This window comes from Hoplias malabaricus, chromosome 6 (genome assembly GCF_029633855.1).
Source record: "Hoplias malabaricus isolate fHopMal1 chromosome 6, fHopMal1.hap1, whole genome shotgun sequence".
In the NCBI taxonomy this organism is placed as follows: Eukaryota; Metazoa; Chordata; class Actinopteri; order Characiformes; family Erythrinidae; genus Hoplias; species Hoplias malabaricus.
This window is the reverse complement of record NC_089805.1, coordinates 17,490,688-17,511,199: the sequence shown is the minus strand read 5'-3', so window position 1 is coordinate 17,511,199 and position 20,512 is coordinate 17,490,688. Positions and strand designations below refer to the sequence as shown.

At 39.2% G+C, this 20,512-nt stretch overlaps 1 protein-coding gene across 1 annotated transcript in view; it reads right to left on the bottom strand.

The window, feature by feature from the left end:
• Positions 1–309: 309 nt before the first annotated feature.
• Positions 310–20,512, bottom strand: part of efna3a (ephrin-A3a) — a 161,769-nt gene continuing 141,566 nt past the window's right edge. The window contains exons 4-7 of the mRNA XM_066674605.1: positions 16,926–17,227; positions 8,539–8,604; positions 7,278–7,349; positions 310–2,063 (exon numbers count right to left, since the gene is read on the bottom strand). Of these exons, the coding sequence (XP_066530702.1) occupies positions 1,945–2,063; positions 7,278–7,349; positions 8,539–8,604; positions 16,926–17,227 (559 nt within the window). The 3' untranslated portion in view covers positions 310–1,944. The remainder of the gene's footprint in view (positions 2,064–7,277; positions 7,350–8,538; positions 8,605–16,925; positions 17,228–20,512) is intronic.

The following is a 20,512-nucleotide window of genomic DNA, read 5'->3' as shown; positions in this document are numbered from 1 at the left end:
GTTCAATAGCGAAGCAGCGAAACGAGACGAGTCATTGGATAAATGCTGGGCTTTGTCCCGCCCATCGGACGCTCAGCGTCTCTGGGGGTCTATGGGGCAGTGGGCTGGCCTCGGCTGGCCCGGATGCACAGTTTCTGCATGATGATTGGATGATCTGTGAAATGAGCGAATCAGCGATCCTTTTGTGTAAAGATCCGTGGGAGCACAGGCGGACACCAAGGCCGTTTAGATTACACTAATAGAATGAGACACAAGGCAGTTAAAAGTAGAATGGTTTATTTTCAGTTTCATTCTCATTATCAAGGTTATCATGGTTTCTCCACATGTTTTTAGTCATTGTACGCCAAAGTAAACAAGACTGCAATTGCTGTCTCCAACAATAAATGCTTTCAGTACCACCACTTCCTCCCCCACAAAACTGTCCCAATTTCTCACAGGCGCTTGCATATTGAAAACCTACAAATGTGTACCTAAACAAATAGCAAAAATGCTAAAATGTGCATCCTCACTCACACGCAACTGCCGTAAAGTGCCATTCACACTCACTCACACACACACACATACTCATGTACAGAAATATAAACACACACTCTAATAGTTGGATGTAAGACTGGTAGTGCAGCAATATGAGCAAAGCTCTTTTTTTCTTTTTGTTCCAATTTTTTTCACGTACCTCTAATGCAGCCCTAAGCCTGTTTGTCCTAAATGCATGAACTGAACTAACGTCTTTTTATTATTATGTTTCCTCTCTTTTTTCATTCTTTCATTCTGGCTTGGTGAAGTTTCACAATGATTAACTGAAGTAGCTGGCACATTTTCATGTATAAAACCTGGAGAGAAAAAAAAGATAAAACAAACAAACAAAGATTTTGGTATTTGGCAAAATCCGGGAGCTAACCCTTTAAGAAACAATGTTACTAAAAAACAAATAAATAAATAACAGATCAATAAATAAAGCCCCAATGCTATGCAACCAAGCGACTGGCTAAACGTGAACTGTACAGTAGAAAGTAATTCCGTGCTGCAATTCTACAATATAAAATGGCGAACTGCAGGTGTTTTCGGTCAGCGCGCTTTTACAAAATGCTCGCTACACTAAACAGTGACAAACCCTTGACATACCCTCTCTATTTCAGGCTTCATTTCTGTTATGACAGAACAACTTCATACAAGCCAGGTGGTTTAGCGATAGGTGTGACTCCATATTTATTCACTGGAAAATCCTGTTCATAAGCGTGAGGTGAATAGAGGATACGCCGACAGTGGAGTGCTTTTGGTCAAACATGCCACGTTAGGAAGGGGCCATGACCCAGGATTGACCTCATGGTGTTGATCCAAGCTCAGACCCAAAATCGGACACTCTTTTTTTTTATTGAATAGCATCTGATGGCCAGGTTTAGAGGTTTACACTGAGCTGCTCAATGAAATTCCCACTGTAAGAAATAAATAAGCGATTTATTGGGACCTAATTAGAAACAACCTTGCAAAAGTGACCACTGTCTTTCTAAGTATTGTTCAGTGAATATTGACTGTCCTGCTATGGATGTTTCTATTTTACCTGCAGGAAATATCCAGTGAGGTCCACCACCTGGACAACTGGACAAGCAGCACAAGACCCATAGAGCCCACCACAATCCAGAAGAAAGAGGAGAAAGCCAAGGTTCTCTTGTTCTATTGATATCTTAGAGGTGATGTCTTTGTCAAAAAAAAAAAAAAAAAAAAGGCAAAGTTCAGAAAGTTCATTCATCCAAATGCCGGTTTTTTCGGTTCCATTCGTTTCGGTAGGTGTCCGACTTTTTGTGCCAAAGGCCACTGTTTGGGTGCAGAAGGTCTATAGTTAAGCTTCCCTATCAAAATTCTACTAGTAGTTTTTCGATTCTATATTGACCCCTCACTTGGACTGATCCCAAGATTGGCTCTGCAACTTCATTTTGAGGATGGTTGCTAGGAGACGAGGAGGGCTGCTAGGAGCAATGTTGCCACGGTGATCAACAGCCGGTCTCGAGATGGACTGCTGCCACTGACGCTCTTCTCCAGTTTGGGAATCTTGGGGTTAAACTCATCTGAGAGAGAGAGAGAACAAGAGAGCAGAGTGAGAGAGAGAAAGAAAAAGAAAGCAGGAGAGAATAACCAAGAGAAAGCAGAGAGAATCTGAGTTTTGAACCTGCCTGACAGACTGTCACTCAAACATAAGATACAAGGTTTACTGTAAAATGTCATGAAAGGTTAAAATTCCATCTTTTATTGTGCAAAGAACCCCACCATAGCCCCACACGTCCTCAAACCCATCAGAATTGTGAGGAAGGAGAAAGAGAGAGCAGGAGAGGAGGGAGGAGAGAAAGAGAGAGAGAGAGGTAGAAAGAGTAAGAGGAAGTGGGAGAGATAAAAAAATAATAGCGAGAGATGGATGGAGAAAGAGCATAATTTTTTTTTTATCATATCAAAGATAGTCAGAAGGGGAAACAGTGCACTGAAGGGCACATAAACACTTCTATGTTTCCCAGTTTGAATAATTCTATCACATCCCAGAAAGCCACAGTAATAGTTCTTTTGTTGTCCTTACAGCTGTCTTTGAAATCTAAGAAAGATTAAAAAAAAGGCATTGGTTAAAAATCCCTTCATTCCTTCTATTATTACTGGCTCAGACATGGTAGAGCTCAGGTTATGATAAAAGAGATAGCAGACCAATAGAGGTGACTGCTTATCTACATAACAGCATAATAGAGGAAGAGAGAACAGAGGAAATGGAGAGTGAAAGTGAAATATGAAGAAAGAAATCAGAGAGCAGACAGAGGGACCTATCTGCATGAGCTATGCCAGAAGATATGATCAGTAAGGGGCACAAAACCCAATTTGTCATAATATAATTCTTTTGATTTTACACACACACACATATTTTAAATATATATATATATATATATACACCTTTTGCCTTTTGTTGCTGCTAGTTGTATACACATACTACATATACTGTATGTACTGTGTATAACTGTATGTGAGAAATGCAGTTTTTGATTTGATTTCTTTTCAGATGTCTTTGAAAATCTGGACCTGTTAATTCTGTCTTTATTTTTTGTGTCTTTTCTTGCAGCATGCTCTATCATTGCATTTTATTGTGATGATTAATTGTTGTCTCTAGAGTGTAAAAATCAAGCTTGACCGGCTCTTACCTGCTTAGATCACAAATGCTCTTTCTCTTTCTGTCTGTCACTCTCTCTCTCTCTTACATAGACTCTTGTCTCCATGCTTAAACCCATAAGAGCCCAGACTTAGTTCACCATAAATCCAAATGATAAGAAATGATTCACTAAAAATTCACACATAAAAATCACAACAATCATTTTGTAACTTGTATCTCAACATTTTGTTCTTGAAATGGGATTAGAATGGGTCATAAGTAACATAGGACAAGTTACTAAAGCATTTGAATAAAGGTCAGAAGCATTTCTATGGTCAATAAGTACGCACCAAGCATAGCATCATGTCATTTCACTGCATCAAGGATGTTCAGTAAATGCCACTTAGAGCCTTCATGATTTATAAAGTCAAGGATAACGCTGTGTAGGGACTTTTCCAGACACATGTCACCATGGGCTCTTATGGGCTACAGGGACATTACAAAGACTTCACCAGACATTAACTATAAATACTACTACCCTAAACCTCAACATATCTTCAACTTAATGTGATCATTTTACACCATTTTATCCCTTCTTTTTGTCTCCACAAGGAAGCAAGTCCCCACAATGAGTTCCTACAACACCTAAAACACACACACACCACTGGTAATCTGACCCCTGCTCTAAGACTGTCAGCTGACAACAAGCATCACAAGCCTTATTTACTTACATTTAAGACATTTTGATTCTCCTTCTTCAATAATTTTTTATTTTTCAAATTACAATTCTTTTGTAATTATAATGTTTAGAAACCTGTTAATTGTCTTATATCTTTATTTTGATCTTTAATATTTAATTAAATATCAGTGTATACATATAAGGTGAGGGGAAATTTGTTGTGTTTTGGTGGGCGGCAGTCCTTCACAAGGCAACACACACACACACACACACACACACACACCTTTGAGCCACCAATCCACCTACCAAGGTGTGTTTTTGGACTATGTGAGGAAACCGGAGCACCCGGAGGAAACCCACACGGACACAGGGAGAACATACCAAACTCCTCACAGACTTAAACTCATAACCTCCAGGTCCCTGGAGCTGTGTGAATGCGACACTACCTTCTGCGCCACCAGGCCACCAATTATTTACATAATTATAATAATTGAAAATGATGAATACTTACCCTTCACTGTAATAGAAAAACCTTCCTTCACTCACTGGTAAGTCTGTGAGGTCTAACTACTTTATAAAAAACTGTATATAGGTATACAGTGTAGCACTATCTGCTATTATTGCTTGAATAGCCACCTTCACCCTTGTTCATTACTGGTCAGCTTCTGACTACAGGGTTAGCAGTCAGCAGATATTATTTTCATGGTACTTCATTCTCAATGCAGCAGTGACACAAGTGTGCTGGTGTGTGCAGTGCTGCTAAAATTCTTATACACATCAGTGTCACTACTAGTCTTAGAATGGTACACCAGCCAAAAATACCCAGCTAAGAGTGGCTCTGTAGTCAACAAGTGACCACTGATGAAAGGCTAGAGGATGAAAAAAAAAACCCCACAAACTGCGCAGCAACAGATGGGCTACAAGGCAGGTGTTTCTAATAAAGTGGCTAGCGAGTGTATATAACCTGGAAATAGAACAGCAAGGACATCTGGAGGCAAACAGATGCTAAATTAATCCAACCAGTGAGGCGGAATAAAGTGATTTTATCTGCAAAGTGGCTCCAAGGAGTTTGTTAGCCTCGGCATCTATCAATTTGTTTGTCTTTATGAATCCAGCTCCCCATATAAATGAATGCGAATCTCTATAATCTATTGACTCGCGTCTTTATGCAAACACTGTCAGCACAAACTGTGCAGAACACCATCTGCACACTCTATCATTGCTATTGCGGTCTGGCCTTATGCCATCAGGAATGAATGGTGGTTGTTGCATAATTAATGCATTAATGAATGTCATCTGATGAGAAGATGCATCCCATTGATGAGAAAATTAAAGATCATCTATGAAAAGATCTTTGATCATTTTTGTAAAACTGTAGGAGTGTAAATAAAGCCCTACTTAGATAGGATTTATTTACCAAGGGGTCTGGTAAAAAACTAGATTAAATACAGTGGGAATAAGGATTTGGTTCAAGTGTATTTTTTACTTTTATTTATTTAATTAATTAATTTATTTATTTATTTAAATGAGGCATATGTATGGAGTAATAAAAATGTGTGTATTCCGACAGGACCACAATCACCAAATACCAGGGGCTTTGTAAACTACTTGCGCACTACTGGGGCACACTAATAGTGCTTTTCCACTTGTTTTTAGCTGGTTGCTTTTCCACTAGCACAACTCTCCCAAAAAATGGAGCAGGTGACATCACAAAACCCTGTCTGTAACAGGAACCGTAGGCTCTGAAAAGCACAATACCACCAGCGGAAAAAGTATTCGTGTGTTGTTTTTCTTTTTTTGGATTGAACATGCAAGTTTGGCTTTCGCTGGAGATTTTTGTCAGCCATCACCCCAACGAGTTTTTAACCCTCTTCAATGTTACAGGCTGCCATTGTGAGAAAGATAAAAATAAAACGTGAAAGCTGCTGTAATTTCCGAGATTTTACCAGAGGCTATTTTGTGCTGGAGCTCTGCATTTTGATTGACAGGTCTCTCTGGCCAATCAGCGCTCAGTAGGGTTGACACATCTCATTTAGTACCTACTTGGTAAGTGATCAGGGACTAAAAAAGTACCTTGGTCCAGGGACCAGATAGAAGATTTGGCCAGTGGAACAGCAAAACAGCTCCACCTTCGAGTCGGATCATGTAGGTTCCATGCAGTGGAAAAGCTCAATAAGAACATTTTACTGGGGAATGTATGTGATAAAAACAGAAAAACGGTAAGTAAACTGGGTCTAAAACACCCCTGCCAAACTTCTACTGAATTGAATGTTATTTCCTCAGGGAAGGAAAGAGAAAAACACTCACATTGCCAATCTGACAGCAACAGAATTACAAAGGCAAACCTATAAAACAAAAGGAAAGTAACCTAGAGCTCAAGCTTCATTTAGTCTCATCCAAACAAGGCTTAAGTCATGTTTCTATAATCTAATGTCAGCTTGGCTGCTTTCTGAATTATCAACAAATGACTCAAATTCTCATGAATCCTCGCGTGAGGAAAAAAAAAGACCTGCATTAAATGAGCCATTGTGTTGAGCACAGTGACCTTGCATTTCCTTCTGACCTTGCATTTTAATGTTTTCAGGCTGTTAACTGTATTTGTTGTTAAAAGTGACAGTGTATGTGTAGGATAAGTCATGTGATTTGCTCAGGGGTAGGCAGTATAGAGGAAGAACAGGGTTATGTAGGTTATATGATTCCTCTAAGTGCTTGTATATGGGCACTGTTTCCATTTTAATGGAAAGTACCTTAAAACACAGAGACAGACAAAAACAACAAATACACAGCCGAAGGGGATGGGGGTAGGAAAGTGTAGCAGATTTTAAAATGTTAGTTTTGTTTGCCTGTGTTCCCACGGACCATTCATGGAGACAAGGTGCCCGATTATTACTCAGAACACAGAGTATTACACCATTGCATTTCTTCAGGGGTGGTGTGGCCGGGGAGGGGGTCCTGTGGTCCTTGTCTGTTTGAAGTTGTACACGTATAAGTACATTTGTGTGTGTGTGTGTGAGTGTGTCTGTGTGTGTGTGAGAGAGAGAGAGATGAAAATGTTTCCTTAGACATAACTAAGCTAACAGGTATGATGTTAAATAATATATAAAACATATGTTCAATATGCTAATCACCCTGAGCTAAAACTGCTGAAACAGAAAAATAGCATTCTAGGAAAAGTGAGAGAGAGAAAGAGAGACAGGAAGAGCAAGAGTGTTTATGTAACTATTTGCTGAACAAAAAACAATCAGATTACTGAACTGTTCAAAGAGTTTTTTCCAGTTTTTCCATCTGCCGAGGAAAACTATGGCTGGCCACAGGGCTGGTAGCAATGGAAAATGCCTGCTTAGTGTGTGTGTGTGTGTGTATACACTAGCTGATATTCATGATGCCCAACGTATGCTCAGAATGGAACAAAAATATACACTGTTTGGTGGAACAGCAATATATACAGTATGCTTAATGTTTGTGTGTGTGTGCACTCACCAATGTCTTGTATTTTTGGTCTGACTGTATAGTCAGGGGGGCTCTCATCTGAGTCATCAACTGCATGTGAAACTATTAAAAAAGAGAAAAGTAATTAGAACTCTTGTTCTAAAACAAGGATTCTAAACTTCTTACAATTGTTCAGTGGACTACAACCCCTGGCATGTTTGTTTGATTTAGAGGACCCCCACAGAGCAGGTATAATTTGGGTCGTCGATCATTCTCAGTGCTGTGTGTTGTGCTGGTACGAGTGGATCAGACACAGCAGTGTTGCTAGAGATTTTAAAGCCATCTCATTGTCATATTCAGCCAAAAGTGTCCTGTGTCCACTGATGAAGGACTAAAGGATGACCAACACAAACTGTGCAACAACAGGTGAGCTACTGTCTTTGACTTTATATCTACAAGGTGGACCAATGAGGTAGGTGTGTCTAAAAAAGTGGACAGTGTGTGGACACAGTGTTTAAAACTCAAGCAGCACTGCTGTGTCTGATCCACATGTACTAAGACTAACACACCACCAACACGTTAGTGTCACTGCACCACTGAGAATGCTCCACCACCCAAATTAAATCTTCTCTGTGGTGGTCCTTTGTGGGTCTTGACCATTAAAGAGGAGGGTGAAATGGGGATATGTATTCGGGAAACAGTGGACTTCAGCCTGCAATTGTAGAACTACAGTGTGTTCCCATAAGGTCAGTGGAGCTGATAAGATGGAACATGAGTGTAGATACAATATAGGTGTTCCTAATATTGTTCATTTATTAATTCATTCATTGTCTGTAACCACTTATCCAGTTCAGGGTTGCGGTGGGTCCGGGATCACTGGGCATGTGTGCAACCTGGAAGGGCGACACACATTCACATCTTTGGACACTTTTGAGTCGCCAATCCACCTACCAACGTGTGTTTTTGGACCATGGGAGGAAACAAGAGCACACAGAGGAAACCCACGTGGAAACGGGGAAAATAAACCAAACCGGTGACCCATTCATATATATTTATATATTATTTACATATTTAGGGTACATACAGATCTCTCTCTCTCCCTCTCACACGCAAACAGACCACACAGAAGTACACTGGCTGGAAGAGTCTGATTTGAGTGGATTATCAGTGATACTTTGTAAGAACTGTGCTGTGTTCTTTGCTCACAAACAAACACCAACACAGAGTGAGAGAGAGACAGGGAAAGAGAGAAAGATCAAGAAATAAGGGGCTTGGAGAGGTAGGTAAGTAGTTAGAGAGGCATAGCACTCACCTGTATTGCAGCATACAAACACTCTCAGTCGTAAACAGCTGTGGCCATGGTGATGAGTGGGCGTAGCTGCAAAATACACATCAACAACCAACACATCAGTCTGCTGCCACCTACTGATCACTCACATTCCTTCAAATCCACTTTTTTTCAGTGCAAAATCCATAATGCACCCTGCAGGACAATGCGCATATTACACTAACATTAACACTACCATATACCTGTTTCCATACAGTGTTCTGCATAACCACACCTTAAATTCACTCAACAAAATCATGGATTAAACACATTAAACAACTAGAAATTGAAGTACAAAATTATTATGATTTAGATAGCCACAACTTAATGTTTACCAACCATTGTTGTGAAAATATGTGATTAAAAACAGCAAATTATATTTGAGATGTGAAATTGTAAACAGCACAGATATATATCTGATATATAAAATGAGTTAGGCCTCCTCTGGATGGTATTTTATACTAAAGTATGATCATGTGGGATTTTTTCAAAACATTTCACTAAATTGCTAATAATAGTTTTCCATTTGTTTGTATAAATACTGGTCAACGTGTTTAATCATTAATTTTTTATAACTGCTTTATCCTGTTTTTGGTCACGGAGGGTGCAGAGCCTTCTTCCATCACCCACTCACATATTCTTACACTCACATCTATGGACAGTTTTGCACAGTCAATCCACCTATGTGTTTTTCCACTGTGAGATGAAACTGGAGCACCTGGAGGAAACCCACAAAAACACAGGGAGAACACACTAACAATCTGACCCAAGACTGTGTTTGTAACCACAACTCCCTATTTGTATAGGTTTTCTCTATATTCGTTACTTTTTATGAATACCCCCCCCCCCCCCCAAATGTCTTAGTGTAAACTAAATTAATGTTGTCTGCAGTCAAGTCTTTTTCCTGCATAAAAAGTCAGGTGTAAGCTCACCTGGGATGCTACCGTACACCTGTTTACACCTTGCTTTAACATGTGTTTCATATTCAAGTGCTATATGGATATACTTTGCATCTGGTTTACAAACTATGACCAGGAGAGAGTGAGTCTTACTTGCCTGTGTAAAATGCAAGCCAACCCACATATCATACTTTTGATACTGTACTCATGCTTTGAAAAATACTATCACAGGCTAGTACCAGTGTATATTAAGCTGTAAATTATTGGCAGCCACCATATACAACAAGCAACTAAGTGTCTGCTTTGTCATTGAAAAAGCCTTTATGTGGCAGCTGCTGTAATTTCTGCAGTTGTCAGCGCTAATACTGTCAAGAGAATGGTTTGGACACAAGAGAGAATCAGGACTGGTGGGGACATTGTAGTTCGATTCACACGTTTGCAAACTCACTACTCAAAATGGTTCTGGAGGCAGAAGGAAAGTAATTGGTTACCAGCCAGTAGGCAGGGATGAATGTGATTGGTTAAAACAGACTAGGCAAGATTTTCAAATACCACATCATACACCAATAAAGCCCCAACTAGACCCTTGTGATTTGCCAGCTCTGAATGTCTCTGCAAGAAATAAATTTGCAATATATTGTAGACTTAATAATCCCACTGCCTCAGAAGAAGCTGCAGAATGCTCTGCTGCCTCCAAGGCAAATTCCGAAGGCAGCAATCTTAACTTCAGTGTGCTGGAAAGTACTTCTTAAGAATTTGCCTTGCAGGCTGCAGAGCATTCTTTAGCTTCTTCTGAGGCAGTGAGTTACATTAACCTGCATTTAAGTAAAATAAAATACTGAGATTTATGTAGCACTTCCAACAAATTATGAAACAGAACTAAGTCTATGGTAACAATAAAAGAAAGCTGTATTGTACATTTATTCCTCCAGAGTAACTGATGGCTGGTAATCACTTAAATTCCTTCTGCCTCAAAGGCAGCACTGCCTCCAGAACCATACTGCACACAGATGCAGAATACCTGTCAGTCTTTCATGCATGATACCAGACATTCGGTTGGTGGGAAAGTGCAACTATCAATCTTGAGAAAAGCAAACCTCCCATGTTTTGTCTGCATAATAACAGTTTGCAGATACAGAAGACACATTCTGTATTTAAATATGTTCAGAACCAATCTCTGATGACCTCTGAATGTGCTTTCAGGGTACCACTTTAGAACAAGATTGCCCTGTTTATTAAATGTGTATTCATTAGGTGTTAAACATCTTAAAAAAGCATTAATAACATGCATGTAATTAACAGTAACCTGTTGTTTGCCAAATAGTAAAGGTTTCAAAAAACTTGTCAAGATAAAGAATATACTAAGTATACTGAGAATGTGAATTTGTCATTTTGTGTTTCAAAGTGTGCCACATTTGCACTGATGACTAAAAAGACATTCTATTGGTTACATAGTTAAACCTCCTGACAAATATGTGATTAAGCTGATTATTCAGCAAGATATGAGGTTTAACAGTACAGCTGGATATGGGTTCACTATTTGGCAAAAAAAAAGAAAAAAAAATAGGTGACTATTGCACTTTCAGTCTGTATTATAACTGATAATTGATTACTTTTAAGGTGTTTAAAACCCAGTTAATAACAATTGATAACTATTTTTCTACAATTTATAAAATTTTAAGAGTAATGTGGTACAGATTTTAGTAATCCAATTGCAAAGCAACTTTGGGGAGTTTACATCTGGCTTTTAAATGCAGTCAGGTTTAAATACTCATAGGTCATATAACATCTGTACATAACAGCAGTTTTAAAAAATGTTTTAAAATAATTAGATTTTCTATATCTGCTAATTTTCTTGCACTATGGGCCACTGAAATCATTCAAACAATCATTGCATATGCTAAAGGAAATTAAATGCAATGCTATTATGCAAGAAAGTAAAAATGCATCACCAGGGAGACAGTGTAATAGAAAGCGTAAATGAAATCAGGGTTAATTATACTGCCCAAAAGTTTGCTGACAAGCCTTATAATTACTATTAATAATGGGTGCAGATATTCCATTCTGCAAACACAGCTTGTATTACAAATACGTTTTAATGTTTGTGTGTGTATGTTTGTAAGAAATAATTGTAAGTCCAAATTCAGTCATTATGTTTTGTTATTTTATGTTCACGGTTGTGTAGGATTTAAATGACAATTCATTAATTCATTTTCTGTCACCGCTTATCCAGTTCATGGTTGTGGTGGGATCGGAGCCTACCCGGAATCACTGGGCGCAAGGCAGGAACACACCTTGGAGGTGGGAAAACTCACACATTAATTCACATATATGGACACTTGAGTAGCCAGTCTACCTTTCAATAAGTGCTTTTTGGACTGTGAGAGGAAACCAGAGCACCCGGAGGAACTTTATTAATATACAGCGTTAAAAAGGCTGTGTGATAAAACCAGGTCATAATGCTAATGTGCAGCATACTAAAGCTCAGGTCTTAATGTTCCTGTTCCTTTTTTGGTCTCTGTCACCGTGCCATTGTACAAGCCACTAATTCCCCAAGTGTAATGAAAAGATAAGATGATTCAGTCGCTCCCTTGGGTTATGGCGGAAAGTACTCTCTACAGCTGCATGCACTTAGGATCAGGGGCCCTTCTCAAGAGACCCTTTCTGAATCATACACTAAAAGGGATCTCGTAGAAGTAGGCATTGGGACACAATAGGAAAGACTGCTGAATAATGGCATAACATATCAAGTTGACGCCAACCAGTTGTTTCTGTATAGAGTTGCATGAGTATTTGCGCCATCTATCATCAGAGGACCTTAAATCTGTTATCAACTATTCTTCATTAATTTGGCTTAAATACACTCTAGAATAAAGTGTTGAAGCTCAAAATTGGAAAAGTATGAGTGAAGCAAAAGATTAGATTAACAAAGTAGCATTCAAACAAAGTATTAAGGTAATTTTTATTATTATTTGAAATATTCTCAATACTTGTGGTAAAATTATATATAATTACAATAAATGCAAAAACATAAATACAGTAAATGGACTTTTTTTCCTTCAAAATTAAATGTGTTATGAGCAAGTGTGAATGACAAAGGTACCAGATTTTGATATCGGATTCTTCTTGATTGTATGGATTTGTTAAATCAACAAAGTACTTGATTTAACATGATAAAGTACATTGAACAATCACTGGTTTAGAAACACCTACTTTGTACCTACACTCAATGTGTATTTTATCAGTTTCACTGACCATAAAGGAGCACGTTGTAGTTCTACAATTACAGACTAGAGTCCACCTGTTTCTCTGCATACCTTTTTATCCCCATTTCCTTGGTTTTTCAATGGTCAGGTATGATTTGGGAGATGGATCACTCTCAGTGCCGCAGTAACACTGATAATGATAGGGTTGTGCTTGCATGACCTGATGCAATGTGGACACGAATGTATGCAGAGAAAGCTTGGGTGCAAAATCACTACTCAAAATGGTTCTGGAGGCAGTGCTGCCTTCAAGGCAGAAGGAATTTAATTGGTTACCAGCCAAAAGCAGGGATGAACCTGATAGGTTAGCACACAATGGGCAGAGAATTTAAAATTCCGTGTCATGAAAATATACTATTTGTTTATTGCAGACTTAGTTATGTTTCATAAACAAAAAGCTGCACAAATTCCAGCATTTTGTTTGAGGATAATGCAACTGCCTCTGAGGAAGCTGCAGGGTGTTATACAACACAAATCTGCTCTCTTTTCGAGGCTGATTCCCTAGATATATATTTTGCCCAGGTGAGAGGTAGCTGCCTCTGAATTAGCTACAGAATCTTCAATTTGTCTTAGCCTCTGCCTCAGAGGAAGCAGACCATTATTAACATTCTCTAGCTTGTTCAGAGGTACACTGCACTGGTCTGCATTTATATACAGCTAATCATACAAACACAGTCAAACAGAGAACCTTAAAGTCCTACACAGGTCACTGGATCCTCCAACATTATTAACCTAGGCTATATTTCTCTTTCATGTCTTCCACACACAGAACTAAAACAGTGTTAGAAACTACTTTAACAATGTTAAGGCTTTCACTGTTATTCACTTTACTCATATACAAATGTACTGCCATTATTTATTTTTTAGAGATGTAAAACATGTGGTGGAGTCAGTCCTATATCTTTTGTGTTTCTTTTAGAGGCTGCCCATAAAGTATTTACTGTGCCCCACCAGGCATTTCACATCAGAGACGCCACTGTGTACTATGTATTTATTTGAGAAAAAAAAATGATGTAATGACTCAAAGACCCTCTATAGAACAAGCTTTCCAGAGCTCTTGGCGTGAAATGCAGACTTTTCTATTCACCAAGACACTTCACAAGTGTAATTTTTATTGCTGATTATATTCCACCTCGAGTCTCTGCCGCAGCTGCCGTTCAGCAGTTGGCACACCAGGTTACAGATGCTGAGAATGCTTTTCCTCACTCGGTAGTAATATTTGTCATGGATTTTAATAATGCTGGCCTAAGGAGAACCCAGCCAAGATTTAAACAGCAGATTCATGCTGCCCAAAGGTAAAACAAAGACCTTGATCAATGTTATTGTGTAATTCCTGGTGCCATCCATGCTGTTGCCAGCACCCACTTAGGACTATCCAATCGTATAATGATTTTATTGATGCCAAAATATCACCAGACACTGAAGACTAATAAACCTAGAGTTAGGACAGAAACTATGGTCCTCTGAAGCTATTGAGAGACTTTTTCACTGCATGGTATCTACTGTACTCTGCTCTCTTCTGATATCTTGTTTTGCCATTAGACCAATTTGGTACCTACGACCTGGAACTGAGTATGATATTTGTACCTGCTCGCTAGTGGGTCTAAGCAAAATGAGCACACTCTTTCAGAAAAACTTTGTATGGTGATACCTTTTGCTGTCACTGTGATGGTACCCTCAAGGGTACATAGTCAGTACATAGTTATTCTATATCTATATTCTATTTTTAAACTGGGTGTATTTAATATGCCCCATTTCATCTCCAGGACGTGTATTTGTTTGTTTTATTTGAGAATGTAGAATGTAATGTACCTTTAGGGAACACAACTGCACTTTAAAATCGCATTTGTACCTTTAAAAGATTATTTACACAGTTTGTACATTTAGTGAACAATAACGTACTTTAACCTCAGAGATACAGTAGCGATTTTATGTATAGCAACAAGGAACAAGAAAAATTATTTTGATGTGTGTCGACTGGTGCATGCCTAAGCTGGGCTCAGTCCCATACACAGTAAAATGCAAATATAATTATGAGTAAACAACAAATAAAATTACGTCCAATGTCAGTGTGGTTTCCAAAGCCTGCAGTTCCCATTATAAACTGTTTTAAAATGTCACTAGCTACATTGGCATTTTTATTTTGTGTGTGTGTGTGTGTTAGTGGAAAACGAACCAGGTACCATGTACCGAAAAGTGAGTAGAGTCGGGTAGAGTAAGTACCATGCAGTGGAAAAGCCCCATATGTGTATGCAAGTACAAATGTGAAATGTATATGCAAGTACAGTTACTTCTCATATCCATTCATGGAGAACATATGCATCTCTGTGAAACAGCCAAGACTATATTCCAACCAAGAGTATTTATTCCAAATTGAAGCCATACTTCATTCCAGAGAAAGCAAAGAGGTTTGGATTTGCCTGAAGCATTTCACAGATGACGACGCACAACATCATTCCCTGTGACTATCCCAGTTCACTGGAACAAACTACATGAATTTATAGTCATTTTGATGTCCCAGAATCTCTACTCAAGAGGCTGCAGCCCTCTTGTCCCATGTGGACACCCGTTTGTAATATTGTAGCACTCAGTCAGAGCTCTGCCAAAGCAACAGAACAGTCACGCTCCTGGTCGGGAAATGATATCTACATCCACCCTGAAGGAACGCATTAATGAACTCACTCCTGTCTCTACAGACATTTTAAAATTGTCACTCACCCTTAGTAATGTCCCTGCATGTTTTAAGCCAGCTGTGAGGACTCCTGTCCCTGAGTAATCTACACAGTGTAGTGGTCTTAACCACTACAGGCCCACTGCTTTTAAAAACTGTGCTTCATAAATAAATAAATAAATAAAATCAGAATATTAATACAACTTCCACTTATTTTCTGAAGTATTCAGACTTTTATCTTGGAATTATTCTGACTTTATGCTCTGAATCTTTTAAATAAATGTAGTGGCCTTAACATTTTGTGATAAGTTCAGTAGTGTTACGGCCTTGGAAAAAAAGCCACTAGACAAAATTTTACGCACAACTTCAATCCAGCTGCAATCTCTGTCTAAATTAAATTGTGTCCACATATAACATGTAGGAAAAAACATGTAATAATTTAAATTATTAAAATCAATGTGATTTAAAACTGCAAGGTTCAGAAATAATACATATTTAAAAACGTCATGGTTACATAAGACTTTAAGCTAGTTTTAGATAACTCTAGTGCTTTTATTTTTCAGTAAATCTTTCTAAGTTTCTAATATTGTCTGCAAATTCCTTGCAATCATGGTGGTTGATGAGGTAGAGGATTGACTTGACGAGGACTGAGCTAAGACTACACAAAGATGAATTCATATTATAATCAAACTTCCAGCCATGAAACAAATAACTGCTTATAAAACAGCATTATTTTATGCTGTTTCCACTGGGCTTTTTTAGATACTGCATAAAATTCCTAACATAATGTTGTTAGTAATCCATGGTCATGAATGAATAAGCTTTTATCAAGTTACTCATGAGACACAGCCTTAAAATAATATTTGAGTGTGATTTTATCAGAGCTTTTGGCACATTTGAGTTTCAGTTTATTATTTATTCATTGTTTAAATGAATATTTACACATTGCCATGTGTATTTCAGCACATCAAAAGACAGCATTTTGTAGCACTGATGAAATAACAGGCAAACCTCATCCAGCACTGGCACAGAAGTGCTCATTCAATTTATCAACTGCAGCTTCAGCAATGTGACACACAAAACTGTGTCATTCATCAAATATTTAAATATGCTGTACTGTACCATATTATTAAATGGTTACATATTTAATAATAATATTGATGTTCACTTACTCCTTTTAGACCCGTTATTGACTGTAACTTGAAATCTTTATCTAACCATGGGTCAGTTACTGACCACAGAGCAGCAGTGTTTCCTAATCCCAGAGTATCAATGTACATTTAAGAGCTTTCTCTGCTCTCAGAATGCAACACATTTAGCCCAAGATAGTTGAGTCATGTGAAATGGCCTTTATTCCTCATTCTAGCTTGTATATTTTGGAATTAAATATTGTTTTCAGGCTCCTGATGCAGCACTTTACAGTATCTATATATGATTAAAAGTGCAGCAACTTACTCCGTCCAAATTCTTTTGCAAAAGCAAAACAGAAAACATTAAGTGGAAATATAAGGTGAGGTAGAGTAGCTAAACAATACTTACATATGTAGTAATACTCGTGTCCTACATTAAACTCGTATCCGAGCGAGAAGGCGCTGTAGCGCTGAAATTTCTCTGAGAATTTGATTGGAGCGTTGGGGGCGTGCGGCCGGTTACACTCCCAGCGCTTGGTGCCCATTTGAGGATCGCAGGTGCGGTATCCACGGTAACTGACCATATACAGTATGTACTGCTCCACCAGGCCTCGCTCTAGCGCCCCCCGCTGGCTCAGGTTATAGTGTGGGCAGTAGATATCCAGGTAGTCGTTAACGCTGACCTGCACTGTGTAGCCTTCCCTTCGCAAGCTGCACATAGAGAGAGAGCGAGAGAGAGAGAGAGAAAGAGAGATTACTGAGAAACTGAAGCAAACTGGGCGAGTCCAAAATATTACATCATCATCTCTTTATGACTAAGTGACATTAATGGAATTAAATTTGCTGTGGCAGAGCCAGCAGATAGGATTATTTGAAAATTGAGCATGAGAGAACAAGAGAGAAAGAACAAGAAAGTTCATCCTCTTACAAATCCCTTTTGAAAAAAGTCCTACTCTCATTTAATTTTATTCCATCTCTTAAATTGTTCCTTATCCAGTTCAGAGTCATCGTGGGTCTGGAGCCTACATGGAATCACTGGGTGCAAGAAAGGAACACACCCTTAAGGTGGGGACACTCACATATCCTCACACATATGAACACTTTGGAGTCGCCAATCCACCTACCAACCTGTGTTTTTGGACTGTGGGAAGAAACTGGAACACACACCAAACGCCTCAACCTGGAGCAGGACTTGAACCCACAATCCCTAGGACCTTGGTGCCCCTCCATTTACAGTTGTAGAGTGTCATTCTCTTTTACAACACTGTCTGACAAAAGGAGAGGGAGAAGGAAGAAAGGTTTGCCATCCTCCAAAAGTTGCACTGTGCAGTTTCTGCAGCGCTGAGCCTGGAGTAGCAATGACAGGGGCTCTGTTCACACTATTACAGGTGAGTGAAGCATTACAATGATTTTGAAGCAGTATTTTGAAGGTGAACATACTACCAAGTGTTGTTTTAAATTTAGTACAATGGGGGGGAAATAATACATTTTAGCCACAAAACAGAAAAAAAAAACGATTCTTTGTGGAACCCAAAAAGGTGTGTCACAATACACATCCATCCATCCATCCATTATCTGTAACCGCTTATCCAATTTAGGGTCGCGGGGGGTCCAGAGCCTACCTGGAATCATTGGGCGCAAGGCGGGAATACACCCTGGAGGGGGCGCCAGTCCTTCACAGGGCAACACAGGCACACACACATTCACACCTACGGACACTTTTGAGTCGCCAATCCACCTGCAACGTGTGTTTTTGGACTGTGGGAGGAAACCGGAGCACCCGGAGGAAACCCACGTGGACACGGGGAGAACACACCAACTCCTCACAGACAGTCACCCGGAGCGGGAATAGAACCCACAACCTCCAGGCCCCTGGAGCTGTGTGACTGCGACACTACTTGCTGCGCCACCGTGCCACCACAATACACATAGTAATATGAATTTTTTCTTGGTCAAACTGCGTTAATGAGTTGCAGCCATTACTATGGCGACGCCGGAGAAGTGTTTAGAGCTACTGGGGAAACAACGCCATGCTACTGTTTTGGTTAGCCTATTGGACAATTAGCTGGATGTGAAATGGCTAGCGGAGAGAGCAAGACTGGGCTACAAGTAATGCTGCCAACCGTCACGTAAAGTATGGAATCGTCCCGTATTTGGGCACTAAAAGATGCCTTATATTTTGAACTGATACGGGACACGTTTTGATCCGTATTTTTGAGGTCACACTCTTATGGCGTTGGTTTGAGACAGAAACACGCAGCTCTCTTTTAGCTGAAGCAAAGCGCATATACGACACATCTCCTAAACAGAGAACGCGCTTCTCATTGGTCGTCACCTTTATTTAGCCGATCAGCAGTCAATGGAGTCACAGTCCCTCCTACAGTGGGGTTATTTTACTGTTGCGCTGAGAGCAGCAGGTCAGTGCTGAAAAACTAGGAACTTAAAGGTATTATTAGATAAAACTTATGCTGGCACCATATCCGCCCACTTATATATATATATATATTTGAATTTTTCTATGAACATTTCTGGTTCCAGTCATCCTTCCCAAATATACTGTTGTGTTTGTATTAGCCTCTTTGACCTCTACATCAAGTTAAAATCATGTTCTTTCTACATGTTGTATCGAAAATATATCGTATCGTGGAGCATTAACAGCAATATATATATATATATATATATATATATATATATATATATATATATAATATTGTTGTGAGAACTATTAAAACAAAAAATCATGGGCACACACTTTTCACTTAATGCAGTTTTTCTTACCCCTACCCCTCTGGGGCTCTGTCCAATAGAGAAAGAGTGAGTAAGAAAAAGAGATGAGAAAAAGAGAAGATGATTTATCTCATTGACCTTTCTAAAATATGTGTCCAGCTCAGAGAGAACAGACATTTTATTCCTGCACTGTGTCTGAGAACATGCAGGCAGCTCATTATTCATGAGAAACTTGTGAGAAGAGATTTCAAACAATAGGTGGCAGTATTTCATTTCATGTTAGCCCCAACTGGCCTGTTGTTTTTGTGTAGTAGGAACAGCAACACACACACACACAGTCCCCTTCTCTCATACACATTTACAATTCTAGGTCAGGTCCCGTAGGAGATTATTATTCAATTACAAAATGAGGATCAGAAATGTCAGCCACCCTTTCTTGTTCCCCTCTGTAAATATACACTACTACACCTCCTTTCCTCTGCTTTTGTATCCCCCCCTTCACCATTTGTTTTTCTCGCACCTCTCTTTCTCTAATGACACATGGATCCATGGCGGTCTCTAGTGTGTATTGTTCATACCTTCCTACCTTTCTAAATATATTCCTTGCTCCCTTTTTTCTTGTGCATCTTTTCCTTATTTTTTTTAAGCTTCCTTCATTTGTGCTGCCTTCTTGTAATCAGTGCCTCACTCAGTCTCCTTCTCTTCCTTCAACAAAGACAGATGGCAATCACAGTCCTGATTAGAGCCATCATATGCGACCACCTCTCGTGTGTCAATTTCAGATAGTATCTGCCATTAAGTACAAGTTCATCAAATTAAATGATCATAGATAAGATAATCCAAGTGCATTATAGGAAGACGCACATCAAAAGAAAATGTATTAAATTACTACGACTCCTACCAACCAACCTGCCATTACTCTCCAGGGAAAAAGCATTAAAATAAGACAAGCAGGCTTTAGTAATTATCCAAGAGAAAAAAAAGGGGTCAATCTTTCCACTCTGAGAACACTATGGGTCTGAAATGATGTCAAGCTGTCAAGTGGCTCTCTCTCTCTCTCTCTCTCTCTCTCCATTTCTACAAGTACAGTTTGCAGTCAATCTGTTGCTCTGCATACTCACAAGACCACCACAATGCCAGTATGAAACAGGTGGTAGAGTATTCTCAGTGACATCGACATGGTGGTATCTTGCGCTGGTATAAGTGGATCAGACACAGCAGAGCCCCTGGAGTTTTTAAACACTGTGCCCACTCAGTGGTGGGTGTAGA